Raw genomic sequence first — 18,030 nt, 5'->3', positions numbered from 1 at the left:
ATCTCAACGGGTGAAGGGAATATTCCATTCTTCGATACATTTGAAAAAAAATTATGCTTTGCACGTTTTGTAGACCCATATATGTAGTTACAAAGCAGTATGCACGCATCTGGAGGAGGAGCAATTCTGGGGTTAATTCTGAAAAATTTAAAAAAATGAGGTATTTTTAACTTACGAACGGGTGATCGGATCTCAATGAAATTTGATATTTAGAAGGATATCGTGTCTCAGAGCTCTTATTTTAAATCCCGACCAGATCTGCTGACATTGGGGGAGGGGAGGGGAAACCTAAAACTTGGAAAACACTTAGAGTGGAGGGATCGGGATGAAACCTGGTCGGAAAAATAAGCACATATTCTAGATACATGATTGACTTAACCAGAACGGATCCGCTCTTTTTGGGGTAGTTGGGGGGGGGGGGGTTAATTCTGAAAAATTAGAAAAAATGAGGTATTTTTAACTTACGAATGGGTGATCGGATCTCAATGAAATTTGATATTTATAAGGATATCGTGTCTCAGAGCTCTTATTTTAAATCCCGACCGGATCTGGTGACACTGGGGGGGGGGGGGAGTTGGGAGGGGAAAACCTAAAACTTGGAAAACACTTAGAGTGGAGGGATCGGGATGAAACTTGGTGGGAAAAATAAGCACAAGTCCTAGATACATGATTGACATAACCGGAACGGATCCGCTCTCTTTGGGGTAGTTGGGGGGGGGGGGGGTAATTCTGAAAAATTAGAAAAAATGAGGTATTTTTAACTTACGAGCGGGTTATCAGATCTCAAGGAAATTTGATATTTAGAAGGATATCGTGTCTCAAAACTCTTCTTTTAAATCCCGACCGGATCTGGTAACATTGGGGGGGGGATTTGGGAGGGGGAAATCTAAAACCTGGAAAACACTTAGACTGGCAGGATCGGGATGAAACTTGGTGGGAAAAACAAGAACAAGTCCTAGATACATGATCGACATAATCGGAACGGATCTGCTCTCTTTGGGGTATTTGGTGGGGGGGGGGTAATTTTGAAAAATTAGAAAAAAATGAGATATTTTTAACTTACGAACGGGTGATCAGATCTCAATGAAATTTGATTATTTAGAAGGATATCGTGTAAGCTCTTATTTTAAGTCCTGACCGGATCTGACGACATTGGGGGGAATTTGGGGTAGGGGAACCTAAAATGATGGAAAACGCTTAGATTGGAGGGATCGGGATGAAACTTGGTGGGAAAAATAAGCAGAAGTCTTAGACGCGTGATTTACATAATTGGAACGGATCCGCTCTATTGGGGGGGGGGGGGGTTAATTCTGAAAAATTAGAAAAAATGACGTATTTTTATATCACTTGGTATTAACCAAGTGACATATAGCAATCGCAAATTCTGTCGGACCCGGTTTTGCTACTTTAGGCACTTCCAGGTAAGCTAGGACGATGAAATTTGGCAGACGTATCAGGGACCGGACCACATTAAATTAGAAATAGTCGTTTTCCCGATTTGACCATCTGGGGGGAAGTGGGGGGGCCTGTTAATTCGGAAAAAATAGAAAAATAGAAGTATTTTTAACTTACGAACGGTTGATCAGATCTTAATGAAATTTGATGTTTGGAAGGATATCGTGTCTCAGAGCTGTTAATTTAAATCCCGACCGGATCTGGTGATATTGGGGGGATTTGGGAGGGGTAAACCTAAAATCTTGGAAAACACTTATAGTGGATGGATCGGGATGAAACTTAGTGGGAAAAATAAGCACAAGTCCTAGATACATGATTGACATAACCAGAACGGATCTGCTCTCTTTGGGGTAGTTAGGGAGGGGGGTTAAATTATGGAGGGGGGAATTAGAAAAAATGCGGTATTTTTAACTTACGAACGGGTGATCGGATCTCAATGAAATTTGATATTTAGAAGGATATCGTGTCTCAGAGCTCTTATTTTAAATCCCGACCAGATCTGGTAACATAGGGGGGTTGGGTTAGGAAGGGAAACCTAAAACTTGGAAAACACTTAGAGTGGAGGGATCGGGATGAAACCTGGTCGGAAAAATAAGCACATGTTCTAGATACATGATTGACGTAACCGGAACGGATCCGCTCTCTTTGGGGTAGTTGGGGGGGGGGGCTAATTCTGAAAAATTAGAAAAAATGAGGTATTTTTAACTTACGAATGGGTGATCGGATCTCAATGAAATTTGATATTTATAAGGATATCGTGTCTCAGAGCTCTTATTTTAAATCCCGACCGGATCTGGTGACATTGGGGGGGGGAGTTGGGAGGGGAAAACCTAAAACTTGGAAAACACTTAGAGTGGAGGGATCGGGATGAAACTTGGTGGGAAAAATAAGCACAAGTCCTAGATACATGATTGACATAACCGGAACGGATCCGCTCTCTTTGGGGTAGTTGGGGGGGTAATTCTGAAAAATTACAAAAAATTAGGTATTTTTAATTTACGAGCGGGTTATCAGATCTCAATGAAATTTGATATTTAGAAGGATATCGTGTCTCAAAGCTCTTATTTTAAATCCCGACCGGATCTGGTAACATTGGGGGGGGGGGGTTGGGAGGGGGAAACCTAAAACCTGGAAAACACTTAGTGGCGGGATCGGGATGAAACTTTTTGGGAAAAATAAGAACAAGTCCTAGATACATGATTGACATAACCGGAACGTATCTGCTCTCTTTGGGGTATTTGGTGGGGGGGGGGGGGGTTAATTCTGAAAAATTAGAAAAAATGAGGTATTTTTAACTTACGAACGGGTGATCGGATCTCAATGAAATTTGATATTTAGAAGGGTATCGCGTCTCAGAGCTCTTATTTTAAATCCCGACCGGATCTGGTGACATTGGGGGGAGTTGGGAGGGGGAAACCTAAAACTTGGAAAACACTTAGAATGGAGGGATCGGGATGAAACTTGATGGGAAAAATAAGCACAAGTCCTAGATACATGATTGACATAACCGGAACAAATCCGCTCTCTTTGTGGTATTTGGGGGGGGGGGGGGTTTATTATGAAAAATTAGAAAAAATGCGGCATTTTTAACTTACGAACGGGTGATCAGATCTCAATGAAATTTGATATTTAGAAGGATATCATGTCTCAAAGCTCTTATTTTAAATCCCGACCGGATCTGGTGACATTGGGGTGAGAGTTTGGGGTGGGGGAACCTAAAATCATGGAAAACGCTTAGATTGGAGGGATCGGGATGAAACTTGGTGGGAAAAATAAGCAGAAGTCTTAGATACGTGATTTACATAATTGGAATGGATCCGCTCTATTGGGGGAGGGGTTAATTCTGAAAAATTAGAAAACATGACGTATTTTTAACTTACGAAGGAGTGTTCAGATCTTCATGAAACTTCATATTTAGAAGGACCTCGTAACTCAGATCTCTTATTTAAAATCTCAACCGGATCCAGCTTAAATGGGGGGGGGGGGGCAGCTGGGGGGACCGAAAATCTTAGAAAATATTTAAAGCGGTGAGATCAGAATGAAACTGGGTGGGAAGAATAAAAACCTGTCTAAGATACGTGACTGACATAACTGGACCGGATCTGCTCTCTTTGGTGGAGTTGGGGGGGGGGGGGGTAATTTTGAAAATGGAGGTATTTGTAACTTACGAAAGGGTGACCAGATCTTAATGAAATTTTGTATTTAGAAGGATATTGTGCTTTAAAGCTCTAATTTTTAATTCTGACATGATCCCGTGACATTGGGGGGAGTTGGAGGGGGAAACCGGAATCGTTGGAAAACGGGAAAGTTGGGGTATTTTTATCTTACGAATAGGTGATCGGATCTTAATGAAATTTTATATTTAGAAGGAATTCATGTCTCAGAGTTCTTATTTCAAATCCCGACCAGATATTTGACATTGGGGGGAGTTGGAGGGGGAAATCTTGGGAAACACTTGGAGTGGAGGAATCGGGATGAAGCTTGGTGGATAGAATAAGCAAATGTCCTTGATACGTGATTGACGGAACCGTACTGGATTCGCTCTCTTTGGGGGAGTTGGGGGCACGGGTTCAGTGATTTGGCGATTCAGGTGCTTCTGGACGTGCTAGGACGATGAAAATCGGTATGCGTGTCAGGGACCTGCACAAATTGACTTAATAAAGTTTTTTTTCCCAGATTCAACCATCTTGGGGGCTAAAGGGAGAGGAAAAATTAGAAAAAACTAGGTATTTATAACTTACGAGTGGGTGATCGGATCTTAATGAATTTTGATATTTAGGACATCGTGACTCAGAGCTCTTATTTTAAATACTGACCGGCATTAAGCCTCTTATTTTCCTTTTAAATCAATCTAGTGATTCATAGAATTTTGTTAGAGCTCATACCATATGATCTCTTGGCTCTTAGCTCTTCTTGCCTCGTCTCAAGTGCCATATGAGCTCTTAGCTCTTGTTTTTTATTCTTTTGGTAAACCCAAGTGCACATAAATTTATGTTTGGGCGCTATTTTAAAAAAAAGTAAAACTCTACTGAAGGGACTGCATCACAATCAGCAATATTTCAGGGCATATTTAGTGAAAGTTTTCGGCTAAAAAAGAGCATTATTTCTGGTAGTTTTGGGGTGCACGTGCAACTCGGTCGTATACTCTTCTGACAAAGAGGAAATTACCACTATCTTACCTGTAAATTGCTTGTCTTGAATTGTGTGATCAGGTTGCGCTGATGTGAATTTATTCACTTCTGTTAAGTTTTACTATTGTATAAAATATTTTTCTTGCTAATCATATATTTTAAGACGATTAATCATGTAAAATATTAACATTGATTAAAATTATTAATTTTAATATAATGATGTATTAATTATTAAAATAACTAAAAATATTAGTCAATTAAAACGTAAAATATTAATATTTCAGTCTTGGTCAGTCCCCCTTCTTATTGACTACAGATATGGTCGACCTATGCTCTATAGATTCGAATGTTTGATTTTCTGCTCATTTGAGTCAGCTGAGGTGGATCTTCCCTCTCTAGATTTCCCTCATTCGAGTCTGTAGAGGTGGATGTTCCCTCTCTAGATTTCCCTCTCCCCTCTCAATTATGAAAAATACCCGTTTTGGTATTTTCATTGAAAATTTATTTCATTCTTCTGGTGTAATCGTCCTAATTTTAAGTGTTTTATAATGATAAAATTAAAAACTGATTATGGAATATAAAACTTTTTGTTAGAATCTTCCAAATTATTTTACCTTTAATAGTGCAGTTGAAGAACTATTTCATTCTTCAAAACTGCATACATATAGGCATTTTAGGCTACTCACCCCTCGTTCTTACATATTTTCTATAGAGCTAATGTAAGATTATCCGAAAATATACCATTCGATAGTCAAGGCCGTATCCAGAGGGGGTGGGGTTACCAGGTTTGAACCCCCTCACACTTACACACCAAAAAATTATTGACTCATAGATAACAAAATTATAGATAACAAAGAAACAAAAATTCACATTACCGAGTTTTGATGCATTTTTTAAAGTTTCTTGTGCCTCCTCCTCCACAAATATGAAAAAGTTATCCCCCTTAAAAAAAAAAATATTCTGGATACGGCCTTGTCTATAGTTATCACTATTTTGTAAATTTTGTAATCAGTTTGTATCGTCACTCTTAAAATATATTTTGTGTACTAATGAGGTGATACCGAAAGCGTGTTTACATGTATATATATATATAAATATATATATATATATATATATATATATATATATATATATATATATATATATATATATATATATATATATATATATATATATATATATATATATATATATATATATATATATATATATATATATATATATGTATATATATATATATATATATATATATATATATATATATATATATATATATATATATATATACATATATATATATATATATATGTATATATATATATATACATATTTATATATATATATATATATATATATATATATATATATATATATATATTTATATACACATTATATGTATATATATATAGATATATACATATATATATATATATATATATGTATATATATATATATATATATATATATATATATATATATATATATATATATATATATATATATATATATATATATATATATATATATATATACCGAAAGCGTGTTTACATATTGTAAATGAAATTATAATATTCAATTCATATATAATATCTGTCAAATATTAAATTCTTAATATAAACTCGTTTTTGAACAAAAAACGGTGTCCAAAAACCTGGTAGATAATAGAACTGAGCTGATATAATTCAATTCTTCCATAAAAATTGATTCATATTGTTTCCGGTTTTCTAGTCATTTTCACATGACTCATTACTAATTCACAAGACTATAAAATAAATTTGTATGTATATCTATTACTTTTTAAAGAATAAAGTAAAACTAAGAAAAGTTCATATATAAATTTATGAACAAAATAATGAACTTCCTTATCATTATTTGTAATAAAGTATGAAATTCCTTAACATAGTGCAATTATAGTAGAGTGCTGTGCAGTTATAGTCGTAAAAAGTAGAGACTCTTGAAACTATCATTACGTAGGGGTTCTCTTATGTAGGGCTAATGTTAATTAATTCTTTTATTTCTATTCACAGGCTAAAAGAATGCATATCATGCAAGATCAAAGAAAGCGTCTAAAGAAGGAGGGCGCTCTGCCAAAAGATGCATTTTTGGAGGCACCACCCCTGGACAGTTATCCCCATAATACAAGTTATACTGAATAGTAGATGCTGTTATAGTTTTTCGTCACTTATATAAATAAATGAATTTTTAACTTCATCTATAGAGAAATGAGACAATTCTAAATAAATTGTTCTGAATAAAATCGTTGCTTTAAAAGAAGTAGAGAGGGTTATTCGGGAAGAATTTTCTAGTAGTTTATTTTTTTTTTAGCTTAGGAGGTATAATGTCTAATGATGAAGCAATATTTTTTAAAATCGTCTATTAGTGATATGTACTCTTTAGAGTTATAGATACAAATCTTTAGAGCTATATATACTGCTTTAGACTTATTTGTTTTGACGACATCAAAATAAATTGGTTCAATTGGAGTTGGTCCGAAAATACACTTAAATTTTACCTGATTGATACTAGCGTTTTAAAATTACCGTAAAATAAAAACTCTGTAAGTAAAATAAGGTAAATTTGGTAAAATAAGGTACTTCCTAGATACAGGATAAAATTGGTGTTTTAGAGCTGCACTGAGGCTACAAGACCGATTGAGCATTTCTTTTTAAGCATTACTTTCAGATTTTAAGAAATGATTTGATGATTTTGAATTTCCTGGGCTTAAAAAAGGTAAGCCCCGTCATTGTTTACAGTTGCAATTATTAGTTTAGTTTATCCCTTTAGTAATTTTGTGCCTAAGGTAATACCTCAGCACTTTGACCGTGCCTGATTTCGGATATCAATTCTGTAAAAAAAAAAAAAAAAGACTATTTGGAGTAAAATCATATTGTCATTATTTTCTATATTTCAACCTAAAAAATTTTACCCTAACAGCCTTGTATATTTAAAAAGTCGCATTCAGCCACATTTATCAGATCATATGCATGTTAGTTTTCATTTATTTATCAAAGCACCGAATACAAGTAAAAAAGGGATTTGTAACACTTTGTTGACTTTGATTAACTAAGCAATGGATCATAATAGCAGAACATTCAAGTCGCTTTCAGTCATTAAGTCTTTAGTCATTAATTAATTAATTAAGTCAGTCAATAAGTAATTAAGATCGTCTTCAATTAAGTCAGTCAATAAGTAATTAAGATCGTCTTCAACAGGATTTGCTTGTAAATCTATCTCCTCTCCTTTGCACTCAGATTCTAATGACTATGCCTGTTCCGAAGCCTCCCCTGCCCCCACAACACAAGTCTTAGATACGGCCCTGAGGATTGTATATCAATTTTTACCTCCAAGCCCCACTCGTCTTTCCCTTAGAACTAATTCTGTATTTATCTAAAGATTGTTTCAAAACAACTGCTAAAACACAAGGGCCGTTAAACTAGAATAAGAATTTCTTAAAGACACTGTAGCCAGTACCAACACTTTCGGCAGCAATTGGTTGAAAAGCAGGACTGAGCCACCTCAAAAATTTATTTGACCACCTCCATCCACATGAAAAGCCTCTGGTAAAAATAAACGGACAAATATTAATATTTCAGTTTTCATTCAGCAGTCGTCGAGTGAACATCTTATAAAAAAAGAACAATATTTCAAGTGAAATACACGGTGATGAAACTTGCATTAAATTGGATACCGATAAAGAACTTCTTTGTGAACAATTTTGTAACCATCAGATGACTATTTGATTGCAATAGTAACTATGGATAAGATTGAAATTTGGAATTAAGAGTTAGAAACGAGTTATCCCAGAATTAGTAAAAAAGAGTTAATCATCGGCGGTCGTTTGTTAATGGTTATTGCCACTATTCCCTTAAGAATTAATTTTCCCTTGAAATATATATTGAAGGAGGAGCAAGCGCTCAGTTTTTAGAAGAAATTAATTTCAAGTTGGACCTAATGCCTTGCTTGACTGAGACATTGGAAAAGACGCTTCCTGAAGTTCTAACTGAAGTTACTTCAGTTGAAAGCCAATTAGCTGCCATAAATGAGAAATTGGCTGGAAATGCACGAGCTAATGAAGAGATGAAAAAGGAAATCGAGGTATTGAGAAAGTATTTAAGCGCAACTAGTCATTACTCAGATGCTTTAGAGGAAGAACTTAGAAGGTCAAATATAGTACTCTATAACTTTCCTCCCATTAATGCGGCAGCGACTACTCTGAAAAAAGAAATTCTTAAGACTCTGAATAAGTACATACCCAATTTAGGCCTTTCCCGCTATGATGTGAAATATGTGTTTAGAATTCGTTCTGGTCCAGTGGTATTAAAACTAAATCCAGTTGAAATTTGTGGTGTTATATTGAGATCTAACCCTATATTAAAGAGAAGTGGGTTATCGGCAGCTCCAGATTACACCCAAAGGCAAAGGGAAGCATGCAAGCATTTGAAATTGGTCTTGAATGATGCTCTTTCTAAGCGCCACCAAGCAAAGCTGAGGGGGGAAAATTGTTTATAGATGACAAAATGTTTATTTTCGACTTCTCCTCCAAGTGCGTGAAAGAGGTAGTATCCAACAGGGAAAACGTTAAGCTAAACTGGCAGAATAGAGAAACGTTAGCAAAAAGAAATAATCCGGTTGAATCAGTGGCTGAAAGAATGGACTTTTTTGAGGGTTGTGAGTCGGTATCAGAAAATTCTGAGAACGATACCGAAACGGTGGTGAAGCTCAATATAAAAGATCTTTCACAACAATGCTCCAAAAGCGCACCAAGGTCTACTGAAAAAACTAGAAAATCTCCTAAAGCTACGAATAATATTGAAAAAAGAGATAGAAAAGTTAGTGAAATCATTAGTCCAGAAGACAAGAACCGTTGTGACATTCTTAATGTTGTGAGAAGAGAAGTTAACTATAAAGGTCCATCAAAGAACCCGGCTACTGCATATACTAGTGATTACCATCGACTTTCGTTTCCACATAGTGAAGATCCCATCTCGCCGTATGTCCTACCAGCACATGATGTTTTGTTGCCAAGTGAATAGGGACACTACAGTCATGGACACCCTTTGCGTATAGTTACATGGAATATCCAAGGTGGAAAAAATAAGATAGACCATATATTACGTGATTTACATGATGTGGATGTTATTGCTTTAATAGAGACGTGACACAGTAAAGATTCAGTGCCAAATTTCAGAGGTTTTTGAGTAGAAAAAGATACTAGAAAAGCGGCTGGAAATATGAGATATTATGGTGGTATTTTAGTGTTAATTAAGCAGGGTTGTTTACAAAATTATTTACGTATTCCTAGCAATTCAGAAAACATTGTATGGGTTCGAATTCCTATTACAAAGGGCAAAAGATTGATGCTTAGAGTGGTATATATAGCTCCTCAGAATAGCTCATATAGTAATGAATCAACATGGGATCTGCTTGAGGAAGAGATAAGACATTTACGTTGTCGATATGAAAATGATTATTTTTTGCTGTGGGGGATTTTAACGCTTATATTGGGTTGTGTAATGAAATGAATGAAGCTTCTTTTGTAGGAACGCCAGATTTGATACCTGATATTTATAAGACATCTAGAAGTAGCAAGGACTTTAAAAGAAAGGTTAATTGCTGGGGTAGGAGGCCTCTAGAGCTATGCTCTGATAGTTCTCTTGTGGTTGGAAATGGACGATTTGGTAAGGATGCAGAGGTGGGTGAGTTTACCTGTCTGTCAGGAAAAAATCCAAGCATAATTGATTATATATTGGTTGGGCTCGAGCTTGTGAAATACACAATGTGCGTTGAGGTTCTAAGTATCATAGGGTCAGATCATTTTCCAGTGGAGATTAAACTAAGCCTTATAACGGGAATAATGGGTAATGCAAATGTAGTGAAGAATAGTGATGATGATTTTGAAAAAAATGTGGAATTATCGAAAAACTATACGCGTATTGAACCTCCTGCATCAGAGGCAGTAATGCCGTATGGTAGCACATTCGTTTCTAAAGGTGTGGGTTGTCCTACAACGAAAACAGCAACATAGACATTTATTTTGACGCTTCTTATGAGTAGATGATTGGTATATTGAGTGATTTCTTGATTGTTTGGATTAAGCGTGTGATTTTATGCATTTTATAGGTCCTTGTGAACTTCCCATTTGGTTCATGTTGCAGTAACGAATGATTTGCAAGCCAATACAGTAAAGTTCATGTTTGATTATCAATTTTTGATCATCATCCCATAGTCTGCTCAATCACTTTGCCATGTTTGGTCATCATTGTACATTTCTTGGTCCTTCAGCACTTCTACACTGTTATGACTAGTCGAAAATTGATCAATCGCTATTTACCATGTCGTTAGATTCAATTCTGGAGAAAATAAGCGTCCCTTTCTATTTTCTTTTCAAGTCAAAAAGAGGATCAAATCTTTCTAGATGTGCGCTGGTGATGAAATTAGTCATCCCCCGGTGGAATTGGTTGCTAGGGCCCCGGTGGAAATTGAATGTTAGGGTTCCTGCTGGAATTGTCACTAGAGTCCCATTGTAATTGGTTTCTAGGGCCCCGGTGAGATTAGATGTTAGTGAGGCCGCAGGAATTGCTCGTTAGGTGGTGGGTCAGCCGCGTGATGGCACAGGCTGGGAATTGAGAGAAAATAATACCAAGAGAAAATTAACAAAATATAGAATTAAGTCACATGTCTTTTGCCCCTCATTTTCCTATATTTTGAACAAACTTAGATCATTCTCTAAGAAAATATCTCTAAACATTCTCTAAGAAGGAGTATTTTCCTGTGCTTTGAACAAGTTTATATTATTCTCTAACTAAATATCTTTAGAAATTCTCCAAGGAGAACCCTCCAAAAGGCTAGGATCGTATCGCTAAGAAGTCAATAATCAGTTGGTCTGGGTCTATAATACCGTACTAAAGCATTGCTTAACAAGCAGTTCACTTCAAATATAACCATAAAGATCGATTTTCCACTCTGCATGTCAGTTATTGCAATCATATGGGAACTCGTAATCAATAGCTTCATCGTTTTAGCGAACGGGACATGGGAATTTTCTGCGTGTGGAATTGGTTAATTCTTAGAATCTATTTCCTGAATCATAGTATTAGATATATATTGCTGTTTCATCTGTCTAGAGCGCAGTTTCATTGGATGAAAATGGCTCTTTCGAATCCTAATGGGGACAAAAATCATTAGAACGTAAAGGTTCCCTCAGAAAAACGCACTGAAAGAAAAAAGAATCTCAGAAAGTATTATATAACACCGATTTCTATACTGTCATTGTGTAACATCCCACGTGTGCGCCGTGCTCAGTTACAAGTGGAGTCTCCCCATGGGCCCCAAGTCTAGCATGTCACGCAAGATCACGTCATCCCTAACATAAGTAAACATTCTCCTATTACGTAAGAACTAAGGAAATCCTGGAAAAGGTCTTGAAGAAAAATGTCTTTAAAACGTCTTGAAAAAACGCCTTGAAAGAAAATGAAACCCCGGCGAAAAATAAATTTCTTAAAGTATTATGCAACGCCGATGTGTGTACTGTCATTACGTAACACCCACATGTGTGCCCTCCTCAGTTACAAGTGGGATTTTCCCACAGGTCCCCTGAAGTCTAGCATGTTACGCGAGAAAATAAAAATCACGAAGAAAAACGTCTTGAAGAAAAAATTACTTAGAAAATGTCTTAGGATATCTAAAAACGTCTTCAAAAACGTCTTGAAGAAAAAAGTTTTAAAAAAAACGCCTCGAAAGAAGAGAAAACGCCTTGAAAGAAAAATAAATATAGAAGAAAAATCTCTTAAATTATTATGTAACACCGATGTATGTACCATCACGTAACATCCACGTTTGAGCTATCATTATGTAACGCCCACGTGTGCCCCCATCCATTACGTAACATCCACGTGTAAGATTACGTCACATCCCGCTTGTGCATCTTCATTAACTAGAACCCCATGTGTGCATGGGGTGTCACCCCTCCGTCATTACCTAGCATCTTACATGTGCGCCCTCCATAGTTACAAGTGGGGTTTCCCCACGAGATCCCTGAAGTCTATCCTGTCACGCGAAATTGCGTCATTCCTAATAAATCCACCAAGTCACGTAAGATCACGTCATCCTCAACGTAGGATATGTGTCCATGTCCATGGATATACATGTCATAGAAACCTATGACGTAACATATACCTGCCTCACAAAGAAGTTTAATAACATCTGTGTCTTGAGGGGGGTGCCGTTCAACTTATATCATTAAAGGAAGAAAGGAGTTGTGGCTATATGTGTACTTAAAACCAGTGAGGGGATACTGCTTGTCTGCATATTCCCCAGGGGGAATTTTCAGTGGGGGGAGGGTAAATTATTTGGAGAATTTCCTTTCAACGAAGATGTGTTTTTTGGGGGAGGGGTATCTCTTGTAGGGAGTAAACGCCTAGAACCGCCGAAAGATACCCTCGAAAACCGGTTTTTGACCTTCAATTTGGTTTCATAGACTAGTTCACAAATATTTAGAGGGAGTGGATTGTTTATACATATCTAGGGGGAGGGGAGAAACTTTCATTTTCAAGGAAAACTCCGGCAAAAAAATTCATTGTTTTCCCAATGACAAATACTACATGTGAACCATGGTCAAACTGCGTAGCTTACAGCCCTTTCCCCAGGGACAATGGTGGGGAGAGTAATATTATCCTCAGGTATAGTTATTTAGCCTTTCAACGATACTGAATCAAATGACTTGCCTCAAGTTTTTGATCGGATTTCGTTAGAGAAAAGGGGGCGTGGAAGGTTGGTCTGGCTGCCATCCAATATTTTTAGTAACTAAAAATGGCATTAGAACTTTTGATTTACGTTCAAATAAGCCCTCTCCTGTTAAAGTTTCTCTTGGAAAATTCAACCCCGGAAAATTCCCTTCAAACGATAAATTTTCCCCGTAGAACACCCCCCGCACAAAAAAGAAATGTATGAATACTTCCCACATGCCGAAATAGCTCAGTTATATAACTACCTGTGTTGGCGCAGTGGGTTTGACCTTAGCGTGGTAATACGGGACCCAGAGATCGAACCATGCTGCAGGAATGCACTACTTGGCCGACGCAGGGACCTTAGTAGTCAAAAACTAAAAAGAAAAAAAACTAATAAAAAAACTAAAACTGAAAAAGAAAAAAAAACTAAAAAAAAGGAAAAAAACTAAAAATAAGGAAAAAAAATTGACAAATAATATATATATATAAATAAGTTGTCTGTGTGTCTGTCGAGTGACGTCACTGTCCGCATATGACGTCTGAATTATTTCATCACATACCAATTCAAAAACGAATGTATTCAAGCCGAAGTAGCTCAGTTATATAACTACCTGTGTTGGCACAGTGGGTTTGACCTTAGCGTGGTAACACGGGACCCAGAGATCGAACCATGCTGCAGGAATGCACTACAGGGCCGACACAGGGACCTTAGTAGTCAAAAACTAAAAAGAAAAAAACTAATAAAAAAACTAAAAACTGAAAAAGAAAAAAAAACTTAAAAAAAAAGGAAAAAACTGACAAATAAAGGAGAAAAAGAAAAATAGAAAAAATAAAAATAAAATAAAAAAGGTAAATGTATTCAAGCCAAAGTAGCTGAGTTGGTAAAGCGTTATGTTCCAGGTTCTAGGTCCGAGAGTTTCCAGGTTCGAACCTTGGCCTTAGCATTAATACAAAAGAAGAAAAAATATATTCAAGCCGAAGTAGCTGAGTTGGTAAAGCGTTACGTTCCAGGTTCTAGGTCCGAGAGGTTCCAGGTTCGAACCTTGGCTTTAGTATTAATACAAAAGAAGAAAAAAAATTAAAAAAGAAAAAAACTAAAAAACAGGTAAAAACTACTAAAAAAAACTAAAAAAGCTAAAAAACTGAAAAAAAGGTAAAAAACTAAAAAAGAAAAAAACTAAAAAAAAAGGGTAAAAACAGCAAAAAAACTAAAAACTAATAAAAAAAACTAAAAACTGAAAAAGAAAAAAAAACTAAAAAGAGGAAGAAAAAGAAAACTAAAAAAATAAAAAAAATAAAAAAGATAAAAACCACAAAAAAAAACTAAAAAAAAAAGAAAAAAAACTAAAAAGCTAAAAAAAAGATAAAAAAAAAAAAAACTGAAAACAAAAAAAGGAAAAAAAAAATTATTTCATCATATACCAATTGAAAAACGAATGTATATACAGACCGGGACACAGGGAATATAAATGACGACCGGGACACTCAAAGAGAAATTACAGACTGGGACACCGGGACACAAATGACGACTGGGACGTGTGTGTCGACTGACGTCATGTTTGTGTGTCGACTGACGTCATGTTTGTCGACTATAAATGACGACTGGGACACAACTACAACGAGGACGCCGGGGGGCACAGGGGGATATATAAATGACGACGGGGACACAGGGAATGTTCGATTAGCAATCACCATCAACAAAGCTCAAGGGCAATCATTAGAATCATGAGGTATAACTAAAAAAACTAAAAAACAGGTAAAAAACTAAAAACAAAAAAAAGACCAATTCAAAAACGAATGTATATACAGACCGGGACACAAATGACGACCGGGACACAGGGAATATAAATGACGACCGGGACACTCAAAGAGAAATTACAGACTGGGACACAAATGACGACTGGGACACAGGGAATATAAATGACGACCGGGACACAACTACAACGGGGACGCCGGGGGGGACAGGGGGATATATAAATGACGACGGCAACACAGGGAATGTTCGATTAGCAATCACCATCAACAAAGCTCAAGGGCAATCATTAGAATCATGAGGTATAGATCTGAATACGGATTGTTTTTCACATGGACAATTATATGTTGCATGTTCAAGAGTCGGTAAACCTGACAATCTATTTATATGCATAGACAATGGGACAGCGAAGAACGTTGTATATTCGCAAGTTTTACGTAGTTAAAAACATATATATCTATCTATCTATATTCACAGGTGGGACACAGGGACACAACTACAATGGCGCGTAACGACTTACGCGCGCGGGGGGCTTGGGGGGGGGGGGCGAAGCGCCCCCACTAACTAGGAGTTGGGGTGGCGCGTAGCGCCACCCCAACAGCTAGTATATCTATATATATAAAAATAAGTTGTCTGTCGAGTGACGTCATGTTTGTGTGTCGACTGACGTCATGTTTATCGACTGACGAAATTACAGACCGGGACATCGGGACACAAATGACGTTCGGGACACCGGGACATAGGGAATATAAATGGCGACCGGGATACTCAAAGAGAAAGCGACCGGGACACAAGGAATGTTCGATTAGCAATCACCATCAACAAAGCACCGGGACACAAATTATGACCGGGACACAGGGAATATAAATGACGACCGGGACACTCAAAGAGAAATTACCGACCGGGACACCGGAACACAAATGACGACCGGGACAAAAATGACGACCGGGACACAGGGAATATAAATGACGACCGCGACACTCAAAGAGAAATTACAGACTGGAACACCGGGACACAAATGACGACCGGGACACAGGGAATATAAATGACGATATATATAAAAATAAGTTGTCTGTGTGTCTGTCGAGTGTTTGTGTGTCGTCTGACGTCATGTTTGTCGACTGACGAAATTACAGACCGGGACATCGGGACACAAATGACGTTCGGGACACCGGGACATAGGAAATATAAATGACGACCGGGACACTCAAAGAGAAAGCGACCGGGACACAAGGAATGTTCGATTAGCAATCATCATCAACAAAGCACCGGGACACAAATGACGACCGGGACACAGGAAATCTAAATAACGACCGGGACACTCAAAGAGAAATTACAGACCGGGACACCGGAACACAAATGACGACCGGGACAAAAATGACCACCGGGACACAGGGAATATAAATGACGACCGCGACACTCAAAGAGAAATTACAGACTGGAACACCAGGACACAAATGACGACCGGGACACAGGGAATATAAATGACGATATATATAAAAATAAGTTGTCTGTGTGTCTGTCGAGTGACGTCATGTTTGTGTGTCGACTGACGTCATGTTTGTCGACTGACGAAATTACAGACCGGGACATCGGGACACAAATGACGTTCGGGACACCGGGACATAGGAAATATAAATGACGACCGGGACACTCAAAGAGAAAGCGACCGGGACGCAAGGAATGTTCGATTAGCAATCACCATCAACAAAGCACCGGGACACAAATGACGACCGGGACACAGGGAATCGAAATGACGACCGGGACACTCAAAGAGAAATAACAGACCGGGACACCGGAACACAAATGACGACCGGGACGAAAATGACGACCGGGACACAGGGAATATAAATGACGACCGCGACACTCAAAGAGAAATTACAGACTGGGACACCGGGACACAAATGACGACCGGGACACAGGGAATATAAATGACAACCAGGACACAACTACAACGGGGACGCAGGGGGGCACAGGGGGATATATAAATGACGACGGGGACATAGGGAATGTTCGATTAGCAATCAACAAAGCTCAAGGGCAATCAGTAGAATAATGAGGTATAGATCTGAATACAGATTGTTTTTCCCATGGACAATTATATTTTGCATGTTCAAGAGTCAGTAAACCTGACAATCTATTTATATGCACGGACAATGGGACAGCCAAGAATGTTGTATATTCGCAAGTTTTACGTAGTTAAAAATATATATATATATCTATCTATATTCACAGGTGGGACACAGGGACAAAACTACAATGGCGCGTAAAGATCTCTTGACTTTTTGGGAATGTCTCCCCCTCCCTTTTTTTCGAAAATCAGGCAAATTCCCTCCGACTTACTGATTTTGGTCAGTAACATTAAACTTGATAGATTTAGATGTATCTTTTGTAACTAAAATTCCTTATTTTTTAGATTTTCTGCTACTATTGGGCAGAGTCGCTTCTACTTACTGTGAGGAGATGGGTACTAATATTAATTTGACTTCCCCCCCCCTTTCAACAAAAAAGTCTTGAAACGTCCATTGAATTAATATGGCCAGCTATTACAGCTTATTATGATAAAAATCAAAGAATAATGATTTTACTAGCAATGTAGCAATGATAAAAATTCAATTTTAATTAAACCCACCTTTGGCGGTCCCTGGTGAACCTACAACCCACCTGATAAAATCCAGCGGAAGTGTTGCAATATACTTGACCTATTTGCCACTAAAATTTTCAAATTATTATACACATATCTAGGTTTCTCATGAAAATTAACATAAGGTTTTCAGTTTTAATCTTGTTTTCGCTTGGATTAGGTCAGTTTTTTATTTGTGAAAAGGTAAGATTTATTTCTAAGATATGTGTAAGATAATCATATAATATCTTAATAAGATAGTAATAATGAGATATTTCTATGATAATCAGCGATTACTCTTTTCAGTAATTTCTATTTGGTATGTACGCAGAAGTTTGATTT

The 18,030-nt window shown here is 37.1% G+C and overlaps 1 protein-coding gene across 1 annotated transcript in view; it reads left to right on the top strand.

Moving 5' to 3' along the window:
• Positions 1-6,843, top strand: part of LOC136038113 (uncharacterized) — a 33,811-nt gene extending 26,968 nt beyond the window's left edge. The window contains exon 4 of the mRNA XM_065721134.1: positions 6,614-6,843. Within this exon, the coding sequence (XP_065577206.1) occupies positions 6,614-6,742 (129 nt within the window). The 3' untranslated portion in view covers positions 6,743-6,843. The remainder of the gene's footprint in view (positions 1-6,613) is intronic.
• Positions 6,844-18,030: the final 11,187 nt, after the last annotated feature.

This window comes from Artemia franciscana, chromosome 17, assembly GCF_032884065.1.
Source record: "Artemia franciscana chromosome 17, ASM3288406v1, whole genome shotgun sequence".
NCBI lineage: Eukaryota > Metazoa > Arthropoda > Branchiopoda > Anostraca > Artemiidae > Artemia > Artemia franciscana.
The sequence above is the reverse complement of the archived record's forward strand: the minus strand, read 5'-3'. Positions and strand labels throughout refer to the sequence as shown.